Below are 17,992 nucleotides of genomic sequence, written 5' to 3' on the forward strand. Positions count from 1 at the left end.
GGGCTGCAATTCAACACATTTTTGGTTCAGATGCTGGGGAGTGGATAAAAATCCTTATCTGAACTTTTTAAGCATAGCGATTACAGATAAACAGCTCTCTTCCTCAGATGTGTGCTGAAGAAATTCCACCATTCTTAACAGACACTCGTTTGCTTCTACCTTTAAGCTCACTATCATCAATCCATCATTCTAGCGTTACATCACCATTAGAGTCGATGCAGGCTCATGAACAACCAATGGCCAAATTACCAGTACAATACAATTACCAAACTAACAAAATCTGATAAAGTGTAAGATTGAAAAATATCATAGATCTAACTAGAAATCACAATCCCAATCTATCGAAAGCACATACAGTTATACAAGCACATACAGTTACAAGGCACCAAATGGAACGCATGGTATAGCAACGCTGGACGAAGCTACACTCACCTGGCTCTCCACCACCTGCTCTGAAATTTGATCTAGTCTCAAACGAAAGAAGAAAGCAAATATAGGCTAAATGTGGAACAAAACAGTAAGTGAAAACCTAGGGATGTGGATATTACTTTATCTATCTTACCGTACGGTATTGTTTCACCTAAATCAGCGTTACGTGGCTAAATCAAAAAGTAACAGATCTTCACTACAAGAGATCTTCACTACAAGAACCCAGAACCCCCCGAATAGTATAGAAAACCAGAGATGTGGGAGCAAAACCAAGGTGGCTTTAGCGTTCAGAATTATTTTCGGTTGCTATCGCTCAGACCGCCGCAAGTTTTCATTGGTCGAAGCAATTTGCGGTTCACTGAACAGTCAACAAGCACATCAGGACGCTGGAGGGCTTCTCGCAGGAGTTCAGCAAGTGAATGAGTTGTTTTATATTTGGAGAGTTGTGAAGCATTTTATGAGTTCATAATACAGAAGAAGCGTGGAAATAATGTTTATTTAAATAAATTAAAAAAATACTCAAATTAAACACCTGAATTTTGCTTGAAATTTGTCACATTAAAAACACGATAAGCAGCTGACTAGATGACTAGGCCAATACTGTAGGCTATAGTCTTTCGCTGTTTCCTGTCTGCTGTGAAATCTAAATTGTTATGGTGCTATTTTATTCGTATAAAACAATAAACTTGTAAAAAACAATAAACTGAACTGTATTGTTTATCATTGCACCGTATACTATTCTCACAACAGAAAAAAGAAATGGTTTCTCTTTCTTTCTCGCTCTCTCGTAGTCTAATTGTTAGCCTACAGTAGGGTTACAATATTTTCATTTTCAAAAAAGAGGAGACATTTTTTATAATTTTTATCAGAGGTTACTATACTTGCTTTTGCATGGTCTATATCAGGAGTGACGAACCTTTTTGCGGTCGTGGGCCACTTTGTCAATTACACATGAGATATCGGGCCACACAACTTTTTAATCGTAACCTACTATGAAATATTTTAGAAGCGACTCAGCCTATTCATGAAAAGTAACAAACGGCAAATGAAAGTAATAAAACCCACACAGTTGAAATTATGTTACGCAGAATCGAAACATACAACAGTAAAAATAAAAACAAATCAACTTGAGCAAAAAGGTTAGAGCAACAGTAGCCTACTTGCACTGACGAAGACAGTTTAATTTTCCAGTTTAAGCGTTTGCTTTCATATGAGTATAATTTCTTCTATTTTTGTCTCTATCCTTTTTGCTCAAGTTGACGAAATGTTTCGACCTTCCTATGCTCCGAAACAACAAATCAGTTAATGAAATTTCTTTTTCAAACAACAAACAAAAGCCCACGAAAAATTGTGATATTCTCCTATATTACTAGGCTCGACCGCAAAGGCAATCCGACTGTTGTCGAAAATAGGTGCAAATGGTTTATTAAATTGGAGCGAAATTGCAATGATAGGCTACTTGACGTTTTTGTCAACAGTCTCTCAAAACCACAATTCCGAGTGGACACAACAGGAACAGTGACAAGAGAAGTATTTTTCTGAAATAACATAAAAGCACAAATCACGCATTTGCCTAAAACTACAAGGCAATATTGATTAATGTGAGTTTTTACATTGCTACATCCAGGCCTGGATTAACCATTGTGCTAGGGTGTGCTAAAGCACAGGGGCCCCGCAGACAAAGGGCCCACTTTTCCTAAAAACGAAATAAATAAAATAAAATAACAAAATTTTCTTGAATATGTGCCAGATAATAAAGAATGACAAAGTTGAAGCTGCTTTCCCTAATGTAGAAACAATTCTTAGATTGTTTCTTTGTATCATGGTCACTAACTGTTCTGGAGAAAGATCATTCTCTAAGCTGAAAAGAATCAAAAACGTACTTCGGTCTACAATGACACAAGAGCGGTTGGCTAATCTGAGCCTTCTCAGCATAGAGTGTGATAAATTGCGACTTCTCAATTTTGATGCTATCCTTACAGACTTTGCAACAAAGAAAGCCAGAAAAAAGTCGTTCGACTGAATTTCATGTTAGTTTTCTAAACCCTATTGGTAGTTAGTAGTGAATGAAAAAGCACTTTAGAATAGAAATTCAGAATAATCTTTCATTGCAATTTGTAGTGTAGCCTAGTGTGCAGTACAGTAGCCTACTAACAGTGGTCCCTTGCTACAATGTTTTCCCTTGCACAGTTTCGTTGATTTAATGTGTGTGATTTTGCATCCATTATAACGTAAACATTGTTGACTTAATTTGCACATGCTTATTTAATCATCGATCACGTGCGATTTCAAAGTTATCTAACCTACTTAAGCTCGGTTTCCTCTGCAAGCGAAACCAGTTTACTTCCATTACGCTCCACGTAAGCTGGTAAGGGTCCCCATAAAATTCATTAGCACAGGGGCCCCATTTGACCTTAATCCGGGCCTGGCTACATCCATCGTGAATATACGTCGATAGCGCTTTACGAAACAGATAGTGTAAACAACATTAAACCAGCAATAAAAAAAATTATAAAATTAACATAATTAAAATGTCCAATTGTCCATACCAATTTTTGCCAAGTAGCCTAAGCCGGGAATTTCGACAACAGCTACAGTCTGAACTTCTTTACATAGGATTCCAATGCGGTTACAATTCAGATGAAGCAATTAATCTCTGCTGCTTGTCCGAATTCTACAAATCTCAACTTACTAAATAAGTCCGAACTGGCTGACAAAAGCGCTGTCACAAAACCCAGTTCACAATTGAACAGAACTCTTGCCCACACTAGGCTACAAATTGTCTGATAATATTTCAGGCAGTAAAAATAAAAACAAATCAACTTGAGCAAAAAGGTTAGAGCAACAGTAGGTTACTTGCACTGACGAAGACAGTTTAATTTTCCTTTTTTTTTGGCTCTATCCTTTTTGCTCAAGTTGACGAAATATTTCGACCATCCTATGCTCCGAAACAACAAACCAGTTAATGAAATTTCCTTTTCAAACAACAAACAAAGCCCATGCGAATCATACAGCTGAAGCTATCTAATGCAGCGTTAAGGCGTAAAATATTAAAAAACAACATTGAACCATTGAATTTTTTTGCTTAGTGGGATTTTTGGAAAGTTTTTTTGCTTGACTAGGCCAGCACTAAGCGTTCAATATTAGGTCGAACAGACGATGTGGCAACTCTCAACTGCACACTAAGATTTTCATCTGTCAGGGTCGACTTGTAACTCCTTGTAGCAAAGGAAAGGTGCACCAGTGAAGGCATAAAACAGCTTTGAGATGTCTTTTGTCTGTAATGCATGAGCGATTGTCAAACCTAATTGTTTTGCGGGCCGCACAAAGTTCTTTGACGGGCCGCAGGTTCGTCACCTCTAGTTTATATCTTCCTATTTTCACTAGTTTCTTGTACGGTAACAAGAGCATTAATCAAGTCACTTCTAAGAAAAACGTATTACCGCATATCAAAGAATACACGGTGATTTCTCACTTTTCCGAGCCCTTTGGAAAGATTTTGGGCTCCTAAAATCGTCTTGCGCCCGAGTTCTAAAGTAGGCTACCCTTCTTTTCAAAGCTATTGCTTGTAGAGGACTATTAATTCATGGTTTACTCTACCATATTTTCATCATCAAAATTTGTTTGGCCTTCGTAATCTACAGTATTGGCAATAAGATGGCGCAACGCATGAGACGTTGGCTTTCCAATAATGTAAACTTGGTTCAACACCGGCAAAAGGGACAGGAATGGAGGAACCATTTTAAAAGTAGGTGGGCCCAGAGGCGCAGCAGTCAAAGTCAGTCCAACTTCTGGGGAGCAAAGCCCCCCAGCCCCCCCATAACTTTGTTGCATTCCTAATATTTGAAATCGTTTACACCAGGAGTCGGCAGCCTACGGCCCGCCACGAAAAATCATCTGGCCCGCCGCTCCTTTATAAATTATAATAATATGTGGCCAGGCCAGTGGTTTATTACAGTGTAATCGAATGGAAAAACAAGTACTTTTCATTAATCATTTTAGTAGGCCCACGTCTTTGATTTACAACGTTTCTGTTTGTGATATTATGATACTAAGCATATTATTTTTTCCAAGTTAATGGGTCAAACAAGTAACGGCAAAGTTAATCTACTCAGAAATAACTTTAAAACAGCAAATTTCTCTGTTACAAAGGAAAGGAAAACCAATGAATCAGAAAATTCTTTTGCTAGCTGCAAGGTAACACAATCAATAGCAAAAGACAAGAATTCGTATAGTGATGGAGAATTTGGGAAAAGGTGCAAGATGGATGTTATTGAAAACATATGTCTAGAGAAAAAAAACTACTTTTCAGATATAGGTCTAAGTCTTTCAACAAGAACCGTAACTCGACGAAAAGAAAAGGTATCGGAGAACGTAACATCTAGCAAAACGTTATTGTATATCTACAGTTTGATTGATTGATTGATTGATTGAATCTTTATCCTCGGACTGGGAAAGCTTCTTGCAGAGCTTAATCCTGGCAGTTTCGCATACTTGTAGAGGCTTTGAATCACTGACGCAGGCCCGGTCACCGAGATTGACAGAGTGAAGTTTCCGATTGTTGAAGTCTTGTTGCCGGGGAACTATTCCATCCATTAGATGCCGCTGAATGGAGAGCAGTCCTTAACGTGCGTTGCTCAAGCGCACACCCCGAGAGTCGAACCAGCGCCGCTTGATCTTGAAGCTTCTTCGTTCCAGAAGTGACGCGCTAACCAATTGAGCTAACGGGGCGGACGGGGCGGGTTCTTCGCAATGGCAATAGATGAGAGCACAGGCACGACAGATAAGCCTACAACTGAGCTGACAGTATTTGTGCGTGCAGTAAACAAAGATTTTGATGTTTAAGAACTTGTTCAGCTGGTTCCCGTCAAGGATATTAGCCTACTAGCCGATATTCTGAAGGCATTAGGCTACGTCAACGCCTTGAAATCATGCCTCTGAATCTATCAAAACTGGTATTAATAAGCTTAGACTACGGCCCGCCAAGACCATGTAAAGTTTGGCTTTGGCTCGCTGTTAGAAAAAGGTTGCCGACCCCTGGTTTACACATTACGTTTTCATAATTGCCTTTCGTGCCAACAGGTAAAATGTTTCATTTTTGGGCCGGATTTGGTCAAAAAAATTTACAAATTTGTTGAATTACTCTAGGTAGCGTTGTACAAAATGTGGCGATGTAGGCTACACACAAATAAAAAGGCAACAATACACACACAGTTATATTAGCACCTGGGAGTAATAATATGCAGCATTATACAATATACAGTACGTGCATATTACGTAATGATGTCACTGTTCTAACCATAGAAAGCATAGAGAATAATTATATTGATTGATAGATTGCTCCACCAGTCACACGCAACCACACCCACACGTGCTGCCCATTAATAATGGACTCAACAGAAAAGTTTGAAGATTGGATTTCATCATTGAGCTATCAAAGATAATCAAACTACTGTGTATCGAATGAGTGAAGACCTTTTTTTGGAACTCCCTTTCTGATTTGCCGTTTTCGCTACCTTTTCAAAGAAATTTGGCTTTCAAAAGTAGGTAGGCCAGGCCCACCCAGAAAATAAAGTAGGTGGGCCCAGGCCCACGAGGCCCACGTGGTTCCTCCATCCCTGAAAAGGGGCAGTTCTACTTAGAAAAAAAAATATCAAATTTATTTTATTTTATTGATATCTATTGGAAATTTATCGTAGATTCCGACTATGCAGTCAGTTTTTACCTATTTGCCCTCATTAGGCTCCAAACGGAAGTCACACGGAAGTCACATTTAAAGTCAAAGGCATAAATTTACCTAATTCTATTTTTCAAATGCGATTTACTCAAAATCATGTTTTTGTGCACTAAAAGTGTTTCTTCTAGAAAACTACTTGTCAGAACTGGCTAAAATTTTTAACAGATGTACAGTAAGCCCTTACGGACATGATGATTGAGTTTTGTTTCAATATTCAGAGTAATAAATATTTTACTACCAAATCCTGAAGTCAAATTTGCTCTCGATGCATAGCAATTATGAAATTTTTTTATATTTAAAAAAATAAAAGAGTTAAAAGAAACCCCCTCTATCAATTTATGGCTAGGATACCCTACTAAATCACCATTCACCATGCAGTTTGAAGTCCCTACCTCTAGCCATTTTCGAGTTTTTAGGGCTGCAATGGAGACAATCGGTTGATTTTATGTACAAATTCAAAATGGTATAAACCCTTACTGGATTGCTCCAGCCTAACAAAGTAAATATTTTTGAATAGCTTGTTTCCTCCTTTTTCCAGCAATATATGGTTTGTTGGGGTTTGTGGGTGAACTTTTGTGTGTAGATTGTTATTTATGACAAGTACAAAAAATGCGATTCTAAGTAGAACTGCCCCCGCTGGTTGTTGATAAACACCGTTCTCTTCTGGGCCAACAAGGGTGCAATAAACTGAATGGGGTAGGCTATAAGCTTAATTGATAAAGAAAAGGCGACCGAGAGAAAGGAACTGGTCATAAGTGGGCACCCTACTCTCGTTAGTGCTGAAGGCTTGCTGTGATGAGAACCAATTATCTTTTCATTCCTTGAAGCTCAGTAAGCTAACTATAGGGAAAATAAAAATTGATATGTGATTGTCAGCGTGATGTGATGATGTCAGCTATGTGAGGTCACATGTCAGCTATGTGATGTCAGCTATGTGATGATGTCAGCGTGATGTCAGCTATGTCAGCGTGATTGAGTTGGATAGCCCTGCCGTAGATGGATATTCCAAACTTGCTTGAAAGACTATGTGATACGATACAAGACGAGGCAAACATTCATGAAAGATAGGCCACCCTGTTGTAATTATGTAATCATAAAAAATTGATTTGAAACTTAATTTCAATTTTACACCAAAACTTTATTTTGCTCCTGCGTAGTCTACAAACCAGCACTTTATTGTTTGTTTGTTTATCGTTATCCTGCATTGCGGGAAAGCGGACTTGAGCGCTATGCATCGGTGTACGCCTTCCGACGTACACCTGACCCACGCTGCAGCCGACGGCAATGTCTGTTTCCGGTTGTCTACTCTATTTATGACTTAAATTTGGTACTACCCATTACTCGAAATCGATCACTAGGTAGAGGCAATTATCGTAAAGTTTCTTGCCCAGAGAAACAACAGCAATTGCGGGTGGCTGGAGTCGAACATGCAGGCTCTCGACTGCGAGCCCAACGCGCTAACCACTCGGCCACAGCTGCCGACTTTAAAATTCAATTTCAGTGATAAAAGTATTTTATGTAGTAAAACCATCTACAATTCCTCTGTTAGAGAAGTTTATTCCGCTAAAATGCTGCTAGAGTGCAAACTGAAACTGCCCGCCCCGTTACCTCAGGGGTTAAGCGCTCGGCTCAAGATCACGCGGCGCTGGTTCGACTCTCGGGGTGTGCGCTTGTGCATTGCATTTCAGGATTGCTCTCCATTCAGCGGCACCTGGTGAATGGAATAATTCCCCAGCAACAACACTTCAACAATCGGAAAACTTCACTCTGCCAATCTCGGTAAGCGGCCCTGCGTCATGAGCCTCTACAAGTATGCGAAACTACCAGGAATAACCTATTCAGGCTTTGTCAGTCCGAGGATAAAGATTCAAAACCAACCAACCAACCAGCTGCAAACTGAAAATAAAAGTTCAAAAATTAGCAGAACTGTACAACGTTTTCTTCGCTTTTAGGTAAATTCATTCTCATCAAATAAATTGCTATATTTGGTTAAAATTTTGGGTATTTTTTAAAAGTATTTGGTTAACATTTTGGGTGCTAGAAAATCTGCAAAACCTTACTGCAGCAATATTAGGCTACCTACCGTTACCGGTGTTACGTGAAGTTTACCTCTGCATTATCATAACTTGAATAGGCTACTATTAAATAAACATGATATCACATATTTTCTACATTTATTTTGGCGATACACATGTGGGCAGGTCATATAAACTGCACCTGAGTAATGAGTATGCGACATATGGCAGTAACCTATAGGCCTCAAGCTGTAGTTGCATCAAATTTTGTCATAACATTGTGGCCCTCCAGTTGTCCACCTTACTTTTGAGTGAGCAATCCCCCATTTCCACCATCCCTACATTCACCTTTTCCGAAGATTGTCAGTAATCGGTAATCAACCTGTAAATCGGTAATCGGTAATCAACTGTTCACAAATCTGTTTGGAGGTCGCCTTAAACGTGATGAGCGCCGGGGCATGGGGAGCTCGCTGGAATCGTTCGATAGGGGAGACTCAGGTAAGTTGGCCCAATGGGCAAGTTGGCCCACTCTAAACAATTTTTAGACTTGTGCCAATGCGCCCATTGTCGTTTAGCATCTTTACTTTGCGGATCCGCAGCTAAGAGTCTAGGGCGCAAGTCTTTTATACCTATCTACTTCTACATGTAGGCCTATACTTATATCTATACTACAGTAGATTCTAGCTAGAGGAATAAATGTAGGAAAATCATCTACAATTCCTCTGTTAAAGAAGTTTATTCCGCTAAAACGCAGCTTGGCTGCAAACTGAAATCAAACTAAAAATAAACACCAGTATAAAAAGGACAAATGAACTCGAGAGTCGAGACAAACTTAAGGCAATGTAGCAACAAAACAATCAGCAACAACGTAAATTACAATGCAACAAGCAATAACACGTCATTTTATACAAGCAAGTTTAACATAAGTTTGGTCCTAGACTTTTAGCACTTTTAACAATTTTTTGTTAATTTGTAGCCTATGTGGTTAATTGGGATTTGAACTGAGCTAAACGCTACGTTTCATCAGATACAACGTGGTCGCTACCAAGATTCATAGGCTACCCACTGAGGTGAAAAAAAAAATCATACAAGCTAACACTTGATGGTCAACGAGCGAAGAACTTTGGAAAATGACTTAGATCATTGGGCTGACTTGTAGGCTATAGGCCAAGTAAAGAGCGGAAGTTCGAAATTTGTGGAAGCAAATGATAGCCAACCTTTAGCGATGACACATGATCCTTGTGGTTCTGTGATGCGGTGCAAGCAAGATTAATGGCCTGCAACAACAAAAAATTGACCAGAGGGCCAGAGCTGAGGCTACTTTGCAAATCAACTGTCAGTAAACACATTTGGTGAACAATAACGTCGTGAGTGACTGCGGCAATTAATTGATTTGATCCTTGATCTTGAGTCCGGCGAGTAACCACTGAGCTAACGAGGAAAACATGCAAGATTTCAAACTGCTCAGCAAACGTAAACTGGTTGCAATTTCTTGAAGAGACTAATTAAATTTTAACGTTTCTGCTGTAGACAATTGATCTGCTTGTTGGTAAAGCAAATAAAGAGCTTGCTTGCAGCCTAAGCAGCAGTGTTTGCCTTTTTCGATCCAACAAATGCAGACATACCAGAGTGACATTATGATTAAATGCAGTGTTGGCAGTAACGAGTTCACTGTAGGTAGGCCTACTTGAGATATCAGTTTGACAACAGTGAAAGCTGGGTGGACAAGAATAGCCTACTGAAACCGTGGGTGATGTTATACAGTAGGATACGGTACTTGTTTGTAATCTAATAGCCTAGCGAATTTTTCATCTATATTAATACCATTGTGAAGAAAGGGGCGTTCTTCCTGGCTATCAGCACAAGGCTGAGCACTCACTAGTACAGCAAGCAGTTGCGATTCGCTAACCATCACGGTGTAGCTTGTCTAATAGTGTGTCTATCGCTGTCAATTCTTGCTACAAATCGGCTGCCGAGAAACATATATTAATACCATTTACTAGCTTAGGCTACGTAATATATAGGGGAAGAGCGGGCGGGACCTGTGAACAGGGGTGACCTGCGAACCACCCCCCGTAATTTGTTTTATACAGCTATTTAGTGCCAAATGTGGATATTGTTGGCTTTGACACGCTTCGTTAGGTTTTCCTAGGAAGTAACGTCATTTTTTGAGCTGATTTGTGGACAGGAGACCTCATTGCTGATTTTGACATAATTTTGTAAATTTTTGAGGTTGTACAACATGTTTTCTAGTTTTTTAACTTGAGTGATGTCTTGGCTTTCAGTGATAAAAGGTTAATGTACGATAAATTAGTATTGTCTTTAACAATGTTGAGTGAGAATAAAAGTTCAGGTTTTAGGCTGGCAGCACAAAAATTATCGGTCACGTGGTGCGTGACCTGTGAACCTCCCTGTTGGAGCGACCTGCAAGCCACCTTGCTCTGGGTCAACAACACGATCCAAAGAAATTAATTGATACCTGTTGACTTCTCTGTGTACAATTTTGAATAAACAAGTTTGTGGTAATGAAGTACAGTCATGTTTGTCCAATTTGGGAATTGCGAATTAAACTTGGTGCACGGACTATTTTGTGCTGATAGTAAAATCATCTGTGAGACCAGGGAGATCAATCAGAGAGATTTTCCGATGAGCGCATACATTCAGTGTTTCCCATTTGACATTTCTTGTAGCAGCATGACAACAGCACAACATAAAACTGTTAAATAAATAGAAAATCGAAAATACTGCATGTTTTTTTCAAGCGGCTTAGAGGACCCTCCACATATGGTCGTAGGACCCTCACTTGCGGGTCCTATAAACCACTTTGGAGGACGCTACATTTGTCGCTCTAGGGACTTCCGCTTCCACCGGAACATGCTTAAAATCCATGAAAGTATGGAGACAGTAGGTCGGAAGATATACGTATACTTTGACACGAATATTAGACACAAAACAAAAAATATATGAGATTTTATAAAAATCGGCTCGTAGGTCCCGCCCTTCCCCTAGAGGATTTTTCAAGAGAAAATTAACAGTGTAATATGTTAGTGTTTAGAAAACACCTTCAGAATGTGGTCAACTACCCGAATAGTAATTCTGCGTTTAGTTTTATCTTGTGTCGGAATAAGACTGGGGGTGATAGTTGAATGCTTTAGCCACCTCAACAATGGGTCTTTTATAGCGACAGAAGATACATCCATATCACCCAAACTCATGGAAGAAATGTTGGCGGAAAACATTAGAGACAATTGGAGGTTACATAGTATGACCACAATTAGACCTATCCATGAAGGAACATTTGTGGTTAGAGAAACGGTTTTTCAAAGTCGTTTTACAACAACCAATATAATTTAGGACCTTTTGGCCGCTATCAATGGTGGCTTTGTAGGCCTAAATAACGGCCTTCTGCAAGCATTGCCCATTCAAAGGGCAATCCAATATAATTTAGGACCTTTTGGCCGCTATCAATGGTGGCTTTGTAGGCCTAAATAACGGCCTTCTGCAAGCATTGCCCATTCAAAGCGCAATCGGATTTTACCTTACAATTGCAACCAGGCTGAGATACTTCATTTTTAGTCTGCCATATTGATTTATCGTGGGTGGATATGATGCTTGCAACATTCAGAGTAGCCTACAGTACAACTATACAGCTTAGCTAAATAGTAGGTTATTGCGGTTATATATAGGCTATTATGCAATATGTGATGAGGAAAAAAGTGGATGGAAATGAGTCTGAAAAATCCTTACTAATGTTGCTATCAACTTGTAAGCTAAAAGGAAGATTAAACCATAATATTTTCCGACTTCTTTGTCTAGATGTCCGCAAGTTATTATAGTAGGGTTGTAGCAAACTTTCTCTCTAAAACCACTTTTCAAAAGGGCATCATCATAAACAGATGCGGTCTTATCAAATTCATTCTGACCACATGATGCGGTGGACAATCGCTTTGCAATCATTGCCAGGATTTGTTTCTTAATGTTAGGTGGGTGATTAGATTGGGCATGGATATAAATTGCATCACTGTTGGGTTTTCGGGGAGGCCAGAATTTACCAGATATTAGGTTCAAAGTCACATCAAGAAAATCAGTTTCAATTAGGCTACACAAGTTTCAACAGTAACAGTCAAGCCATGTTGTTTGAATGATTGAATAGCAATTTTTCACAAACAATCAACTTTTGGGCCAGAAAAATTACCCAAAATGACCAGACCATCATCACGATACAACCCAAGCATCTTCCTGTCAACAATAGAGAAAGTTCGTTCAAAAGAAACAAACCAATCAACTCGCAAACCTCTGTACCATCATTATATTATTATTAAGTATCATGTATTATGTTTTTACCATTTGGTATTTTGTTTGTGTGGCTGCTGACTTTGGTGACCTGCTGGTCTTTCCCGACCATTTATTCCAAGTTTTTCTCAAGATCATTCTCATTACAACGCATACGCTGTAATATTATGACTGCCAAATTGTTACCACGGCTACTTATGAAGTGACACGATCCCATGAAAGTAAATACATAAAATGTATGAAACTGTCGTTATACTTGCTTTAACAACTGCGGCAATAACTTATCGAATGTGCAGGTCTGGCCTTTCATCCTTGTTAAGTTTAATGATATAAAATTCATTGCATCGTGAAATAATTATAAAAATTGAGTGAATTAAAAGCAGTTTTTTGTTAGAAAAGCCAACAAACAACGTAACTTCGATATTTCTTATTATCGTGTCATGACAAAAAAAGTGAAAAAGTGACAATCCGTGACACCCTTAAAGTCAATACTTTTCACCGCGTCGATGCCATCAGCGTCATTCTTATGCAATCTCTTAAAATGCTTGGTAAATAACCTGCTTACAATTAAATGCACTCTGCGTTGGCCAAAATGAAATCAAGTTTTTACTGCTGCCATTTTTTATCAATGCACTAGTGGCTTTCTTGTTTACAAAGCAAATGAACGGTTTGCATAAAACAAACATTTCATTGTTAGTTTAAACCAATGCAAGGAAAGCAGATGCAGCAGAGTGACATTCATGTAATGTCGGCAGCATAGAGATCACTGTAGAGGATTATTATATAAGTTTAATAACCTATGAAGCTTCAAGAACAAGGAAGCCCCCTTGAAAATGTTGCCAGGTGCAACTTAAATCTAGCAACTTACGAATGGAAAATTAATTTTGTTCCTCCCTTGACTGTGCCGCACGTTTGCTGACAGGATTGCATCACAAAGGGCTACACAGCAGACAGATTTAAAAAAAAACTTTAGCACTTAGAGTAGTCGTGAAGCAATAGTTTGGTGACCCATTCTCATGTTGTTTTCTCCAATTTTCACGATTGAACAAATATTTAAATTTTTTTCAACTTGTCGGTTTAACTGCAACACTAGTAATTAGAAAATTAGTTTTTCTTCCAATGCGAAATTGATCAATTGATACACACGTAAGATCAACTGGAAAAAAAAGAAAAAAAAAAACAAAAAAACACATAACCATCCATTGTCTGTTCTTGTAACTAAAGCCCTGTTTCAAACATGCATAGTATGACGTCATATAAGACAATTCATTGTTTGCTGTAGTCTATTTTTTATGAACAACTTATTCCTGTATATTACTGAACACTGTACTTTATAGAATATTACATCTTTAAAGGTTATATTTCTATAAAGATAATAATAGTAAAATAATGATATTACAAAATTTAGAAAAAATTTACCTAGCAGAGATATAAAGAAATCCAAGTTGAGATGCAATGTTGCATTGGGAGTGGAGTTAATTTTTCGAAATAGGAAGGCGCAGTGGTTGGTTATTTCATTTATCGATTAAAATTAACATAAAAATTATTTTGCGCCGATTGCGACAACTTACAGTACACTGCGACAGGAATATAATGTGTAGCACAACAGAGAGGTGAAAGCAGCCACGAGACACGAGGAATGTTTCATAATCGAGTCAGCTTCCATTATTTCAGCATGTCATCGAGTGCCGAGATACAGCCACGTGCTTTGGAATAATGTCAAGACGATGATTCTTTGAGCGTTTAGCAGACGTTCTTACCACTTGGTGATGTGGTTGATGTGATGTGGCAAAACTTGAAGCATTTTTTATGAAGTTTAGTTGCAAAAGTCGTGGGATCATTAAAAAATTTACACAGCTGGGTGTTGTAAAATTTTTGTTATTTGTAACAAAAAACTTGGTTTTATTGAGTAACAGTTATTAATTACTTTTTTTATCGTTTTAAATAATGCTTCTAAAATGGACGTTTAATTGATGAGCCAAACTAATATCCTGAACTGCATCAAGGCAGTACAACAAGTCAACATATACAGCTTGGAAGGAGACAAATATATGATATCTTAGTGCAACGGTTTCAAGTCTTTTTCAATATTAGCATTTCAAAAAATACAGAACCTTGAAATAACCGAAAACTTAACATCTTGCAAAGCAGGCGCTGATTAGGACCCACCTGCAACATGTGGTCAACTACCCGAATAGTAATCCTAAGTTTAGTTTTATCCTGTGTCGGAATAGGAATTGGGGTAATAATTGGATACTTTAGTCATCCTAACAATGCTGGTCTTGTTATGGCGACAGAAGATACCTCCATATCAGCCAAGCTCATGGAAGAAATGTTGGCAGAAAACATAAGAGAAAATTTAAGGTAACAAAATGTTTAAAAACTTTTTGATGTGTAGCCGTAAAATATATGATGTAGCCTAGTTGTTAATTCAATTGCAACTTCTGTTTTACTGTTTCGATATACAATCAAGGTCGGTGCAAGGCTATCCTGCACCCTAGGCAAGCTTTAATTTCTGCGTCCTATATAGCTTCATTGTAATAAGTATAAACAACAAAAATTGTGAGATTTTTCGGTTTCTTTAACTCAGATTGTTATTGGTTAAATCACTTTATAGTAGTTAATAGCAGTTCAAAATTAAATGGTATTATTTCACTTTTTATGCTTACTTTTTATTTGTAAAGTTCGTTACCAATTCCATCATGTTAAGCGCATAGTCAGACTCGATGTGTATCGTAGCCACTACATTGGCACGGGTAGCCAGTAAGTAGGCAATACGTATAGACCAGGGACTGGGATCACTTTATATCTAGATTCTAGAAACTTGTTGAAAGACCCGGAAATTTTTTGTAAATGCTTTTATTTCTGCATTGTGAGGTGTTGCTTCCTTATAAAACAAACATCCAACTCTTTCTCTGAAAAATTTTTTAGAGATGTCTTGCTTTTTCCAGAAAAGATCTCGATTACGTTTGGTACCTGGTCCGGCTTGTTTGCGTAGCGCCCTCATCGTAGCTACCGTAAGCCGTCATCCAGACCTCAAATCAGTTCATTTTTACATTAATTCAACGTTTGTGAGCGTTAAATAAATGTAAAAATAGCTGATTTGCTGACTAAGTGAGCCTATCCTGAACCATTGTGGAGCGTACAATCGTTTTGATGAGTTTTAGCGTTGCAAGTTTTCCATTGAAGCATTTTGTATATTGTCTAAAAGTTTTTATTGTCGCCTACCAAAAACGATGGCTCATCTTCAAATGTCATAAACATTTGTGTGATTTTGTTGTTATTATTGTTAGTTCCCTGCTCAACTCATAGGAGTCAATGTGCCTGTTTGATTGCTCTAATGTTTTGGTAATTGGGAGTAAAAGTTAGTTTATTGCTCGAAGTGGCTTTGGTGTGACTCTCATCAGGAGCTATCGTCATAATGATGTTGTCGTTCTATTTATTGCGCTCCACTACAGCTAAGGTCTTTTAGCGACAAGGCTCCTTTTTATTTGATATCAGGTTTGCGATGTCATCACATGATTACTCAATTTATACTCACTGCGTTTTGCAAGAAAGAACACAATCGGTATCCTTTTTAAAGTTTTCGGTTTGACGCGATCTGGAATCGATCTCAGGTCTACCAGCACCAGAGCCAAAGGCGAAACCACTCGACCACTGAGATGGGGTATCGTCAGAATAAAATAAACCAAATTTGATGAAGTATTTAGCCTACAGTCGAAGTAAAAAGAAAAACAAAATGTAAATTTTGGCTAATCTGAAAAATTCAAATTAACGAAAGAGCTTCAAGGCGTAAACGAATAAATACTGCACTATATTTAGGTTTATTTTATTCTGACTACAGCTCCTAATGAGAGTCAAACGAAAAGCCGCTTCAAGCAGTGAGCAGCCTCTTACTTGCAACCCTCAACTTCTGTACCATCAATCAACTCTTCAACTAACGTTTAAAAAACCTCAAAGCTCTTGCGACGGCTTTGCAAAAGCTGGTCCGTGTTTCCAGATGAGTCAACTAAACTTACAGGCTCAAAGCATCAGAGCCAAATTGTTTGTTATCATAAAATACTACTCATTATCTTAAAGGCTATAAGCCTACAGGTCGTGCGGTAATATTTGAAGCACAAAAACGTCTTTGTTTACAAAAATGACTGAAAAAAGTTACAAAACTGTAAAAAAAGGCAATTCTGCGATTATTTGAAGGCTGTGCGCAGTTCGCCTAATTGACGCGCCGGCCCTGGTAACAATAAATTGTTTAACAACAGAATTCAAGCTGAGCAGTGATAGTTGAAACAGTCAACCATGTGAGTGAAACAGTTTGTTGATTGTTGAAACACAATGACAAGGAAATCATTTAAAAGCAAATTTAAGCTGGAACAAAACATTTCGACACATTTCGTTTCGAAAGTGTTAAATAGCCTACTAATCAACAGTCGTTATGTTTTATTTTGTCCCCGTTGTGACGGCAACGACATACAGTGGTTCTTTACTGCGAACCACAGATGCAACAACAAACAACTGAAAGCAGCGAAGGGACATACAGTCAGCTTCTCATTATTTTAGCCTTCCATTGAGTAACTTACAGAAAAACCACGTGCTCTGAAGCGGTTTGGAACCAACGTCCTTTCGCTTGAAAACAATCTATAACAACTAAATTAAAACAAACCTCGCAGTGTAACCCGCAAAGCAACAAACTGCTATAACCAAACAAGCACTTCACCACTGGCAATTTCCAATCATTGTCGAAGTAAAATTATTAATGACGTGGTTAGAGGTTTTTTAATACAACGAGTTTATCAATACAATATGAAGAACAATCTTTTTTGATAGTTTTTAGGAAGGCGAGGTCATATCCAAACTAGCAAAACTCCGAATTCAAATTTGACTGTTAAAACAACTTGAATCCAAATCCGGTGGCTGACTTCAAATCCAGCAGGATATAAATCCAAATCCACGTTCATCTCTACAACACACAATACAACATCTTGCAGTAATGAACAAGTGTTGGTTATGTGTGCTCACTAAACATAACGCGTTTTTATAAAATCAAAAGGAATTGGCAATATTTAATTGGGGTCATCATCAAAAGTTTAGAATTTGTCTTGTTACAAAGTTATGTATGTTGACATTGTATTCCACTAACAACGGCTTAGTTGAGATGCTTCACAAACAGTTACATTTAATCTACATGCAGAGAGTTGTCCAAACGACCTCACATTGCTGGGAGATCAGTCGATGAGGTTGAATTGGTCGATTTCATCAAACAAAGATGGAAAGATTCTGGACTTGATACAGTTTCTGTCTATCCTTATGACGTACTCCTCTCTTATCCAAAGCAAAACGATTCCAATTATGTCGCTATTTTAAACGAGGATGGAACGGAAACCGATGTTTCCCAGAGGAAAGAGCTTGTTCTGGATCCGGAACAAAACGATCCGGAAGTTGTGGATCCTTTTAACGCTTATTCACCGGCCGGAGAACCGGAGGTAAACTGACAAAAATATATTATGTAAACATGTTGCTG

General features: G+C 38.3%; 1 protein-coding gene across 1 annotated transcript in view; it reads left to right on the plus strand.

Annotated features, from left to right (window-relative positions):
* The first annotated feature begins 14,724 nt into the window (after positions 1 to 14,724).
* LOC145784145 (glutamate carboxypeptidase 2-like) overlaps positions 14,725 to 17,992 on the plus strand; it is a 44,935-nt gene continuing 41,667 nt past the window's right edge. The window contains exons 1-2 of the mRNA XM_082595902.1: positions 14,725 to 14,838; positions 17,663 to 17,954. Of these exons, the coding sequence (XP_082452028.1) occupies positions 14,762 to 14,838; positions 17,663 to 17,954 (369 nt within the window). The 5' untranslated portion in view covers positions 14,725 to 14,761. The remainder of the gene's footprint in view (positions 14,839 to 17,662; positions 17,955 to 17,992) is intronic.

The sequence above is a fragment of the Aplidium turbinatum genome, chromosome 15, assembly GCF_918807975.1.
Source record: "Aplidium turbinatum chromosome 15, kaAplTurb1.1, whole genome shotgun sequence".
Taxonomy (NCBI): domain Eukaryota; kingdom Metazoa; phylum Chordata; class Ascidiacea; order Aplousobranchia; family Polyclinidae; genus Aplidium; species Aplidium turbinatum.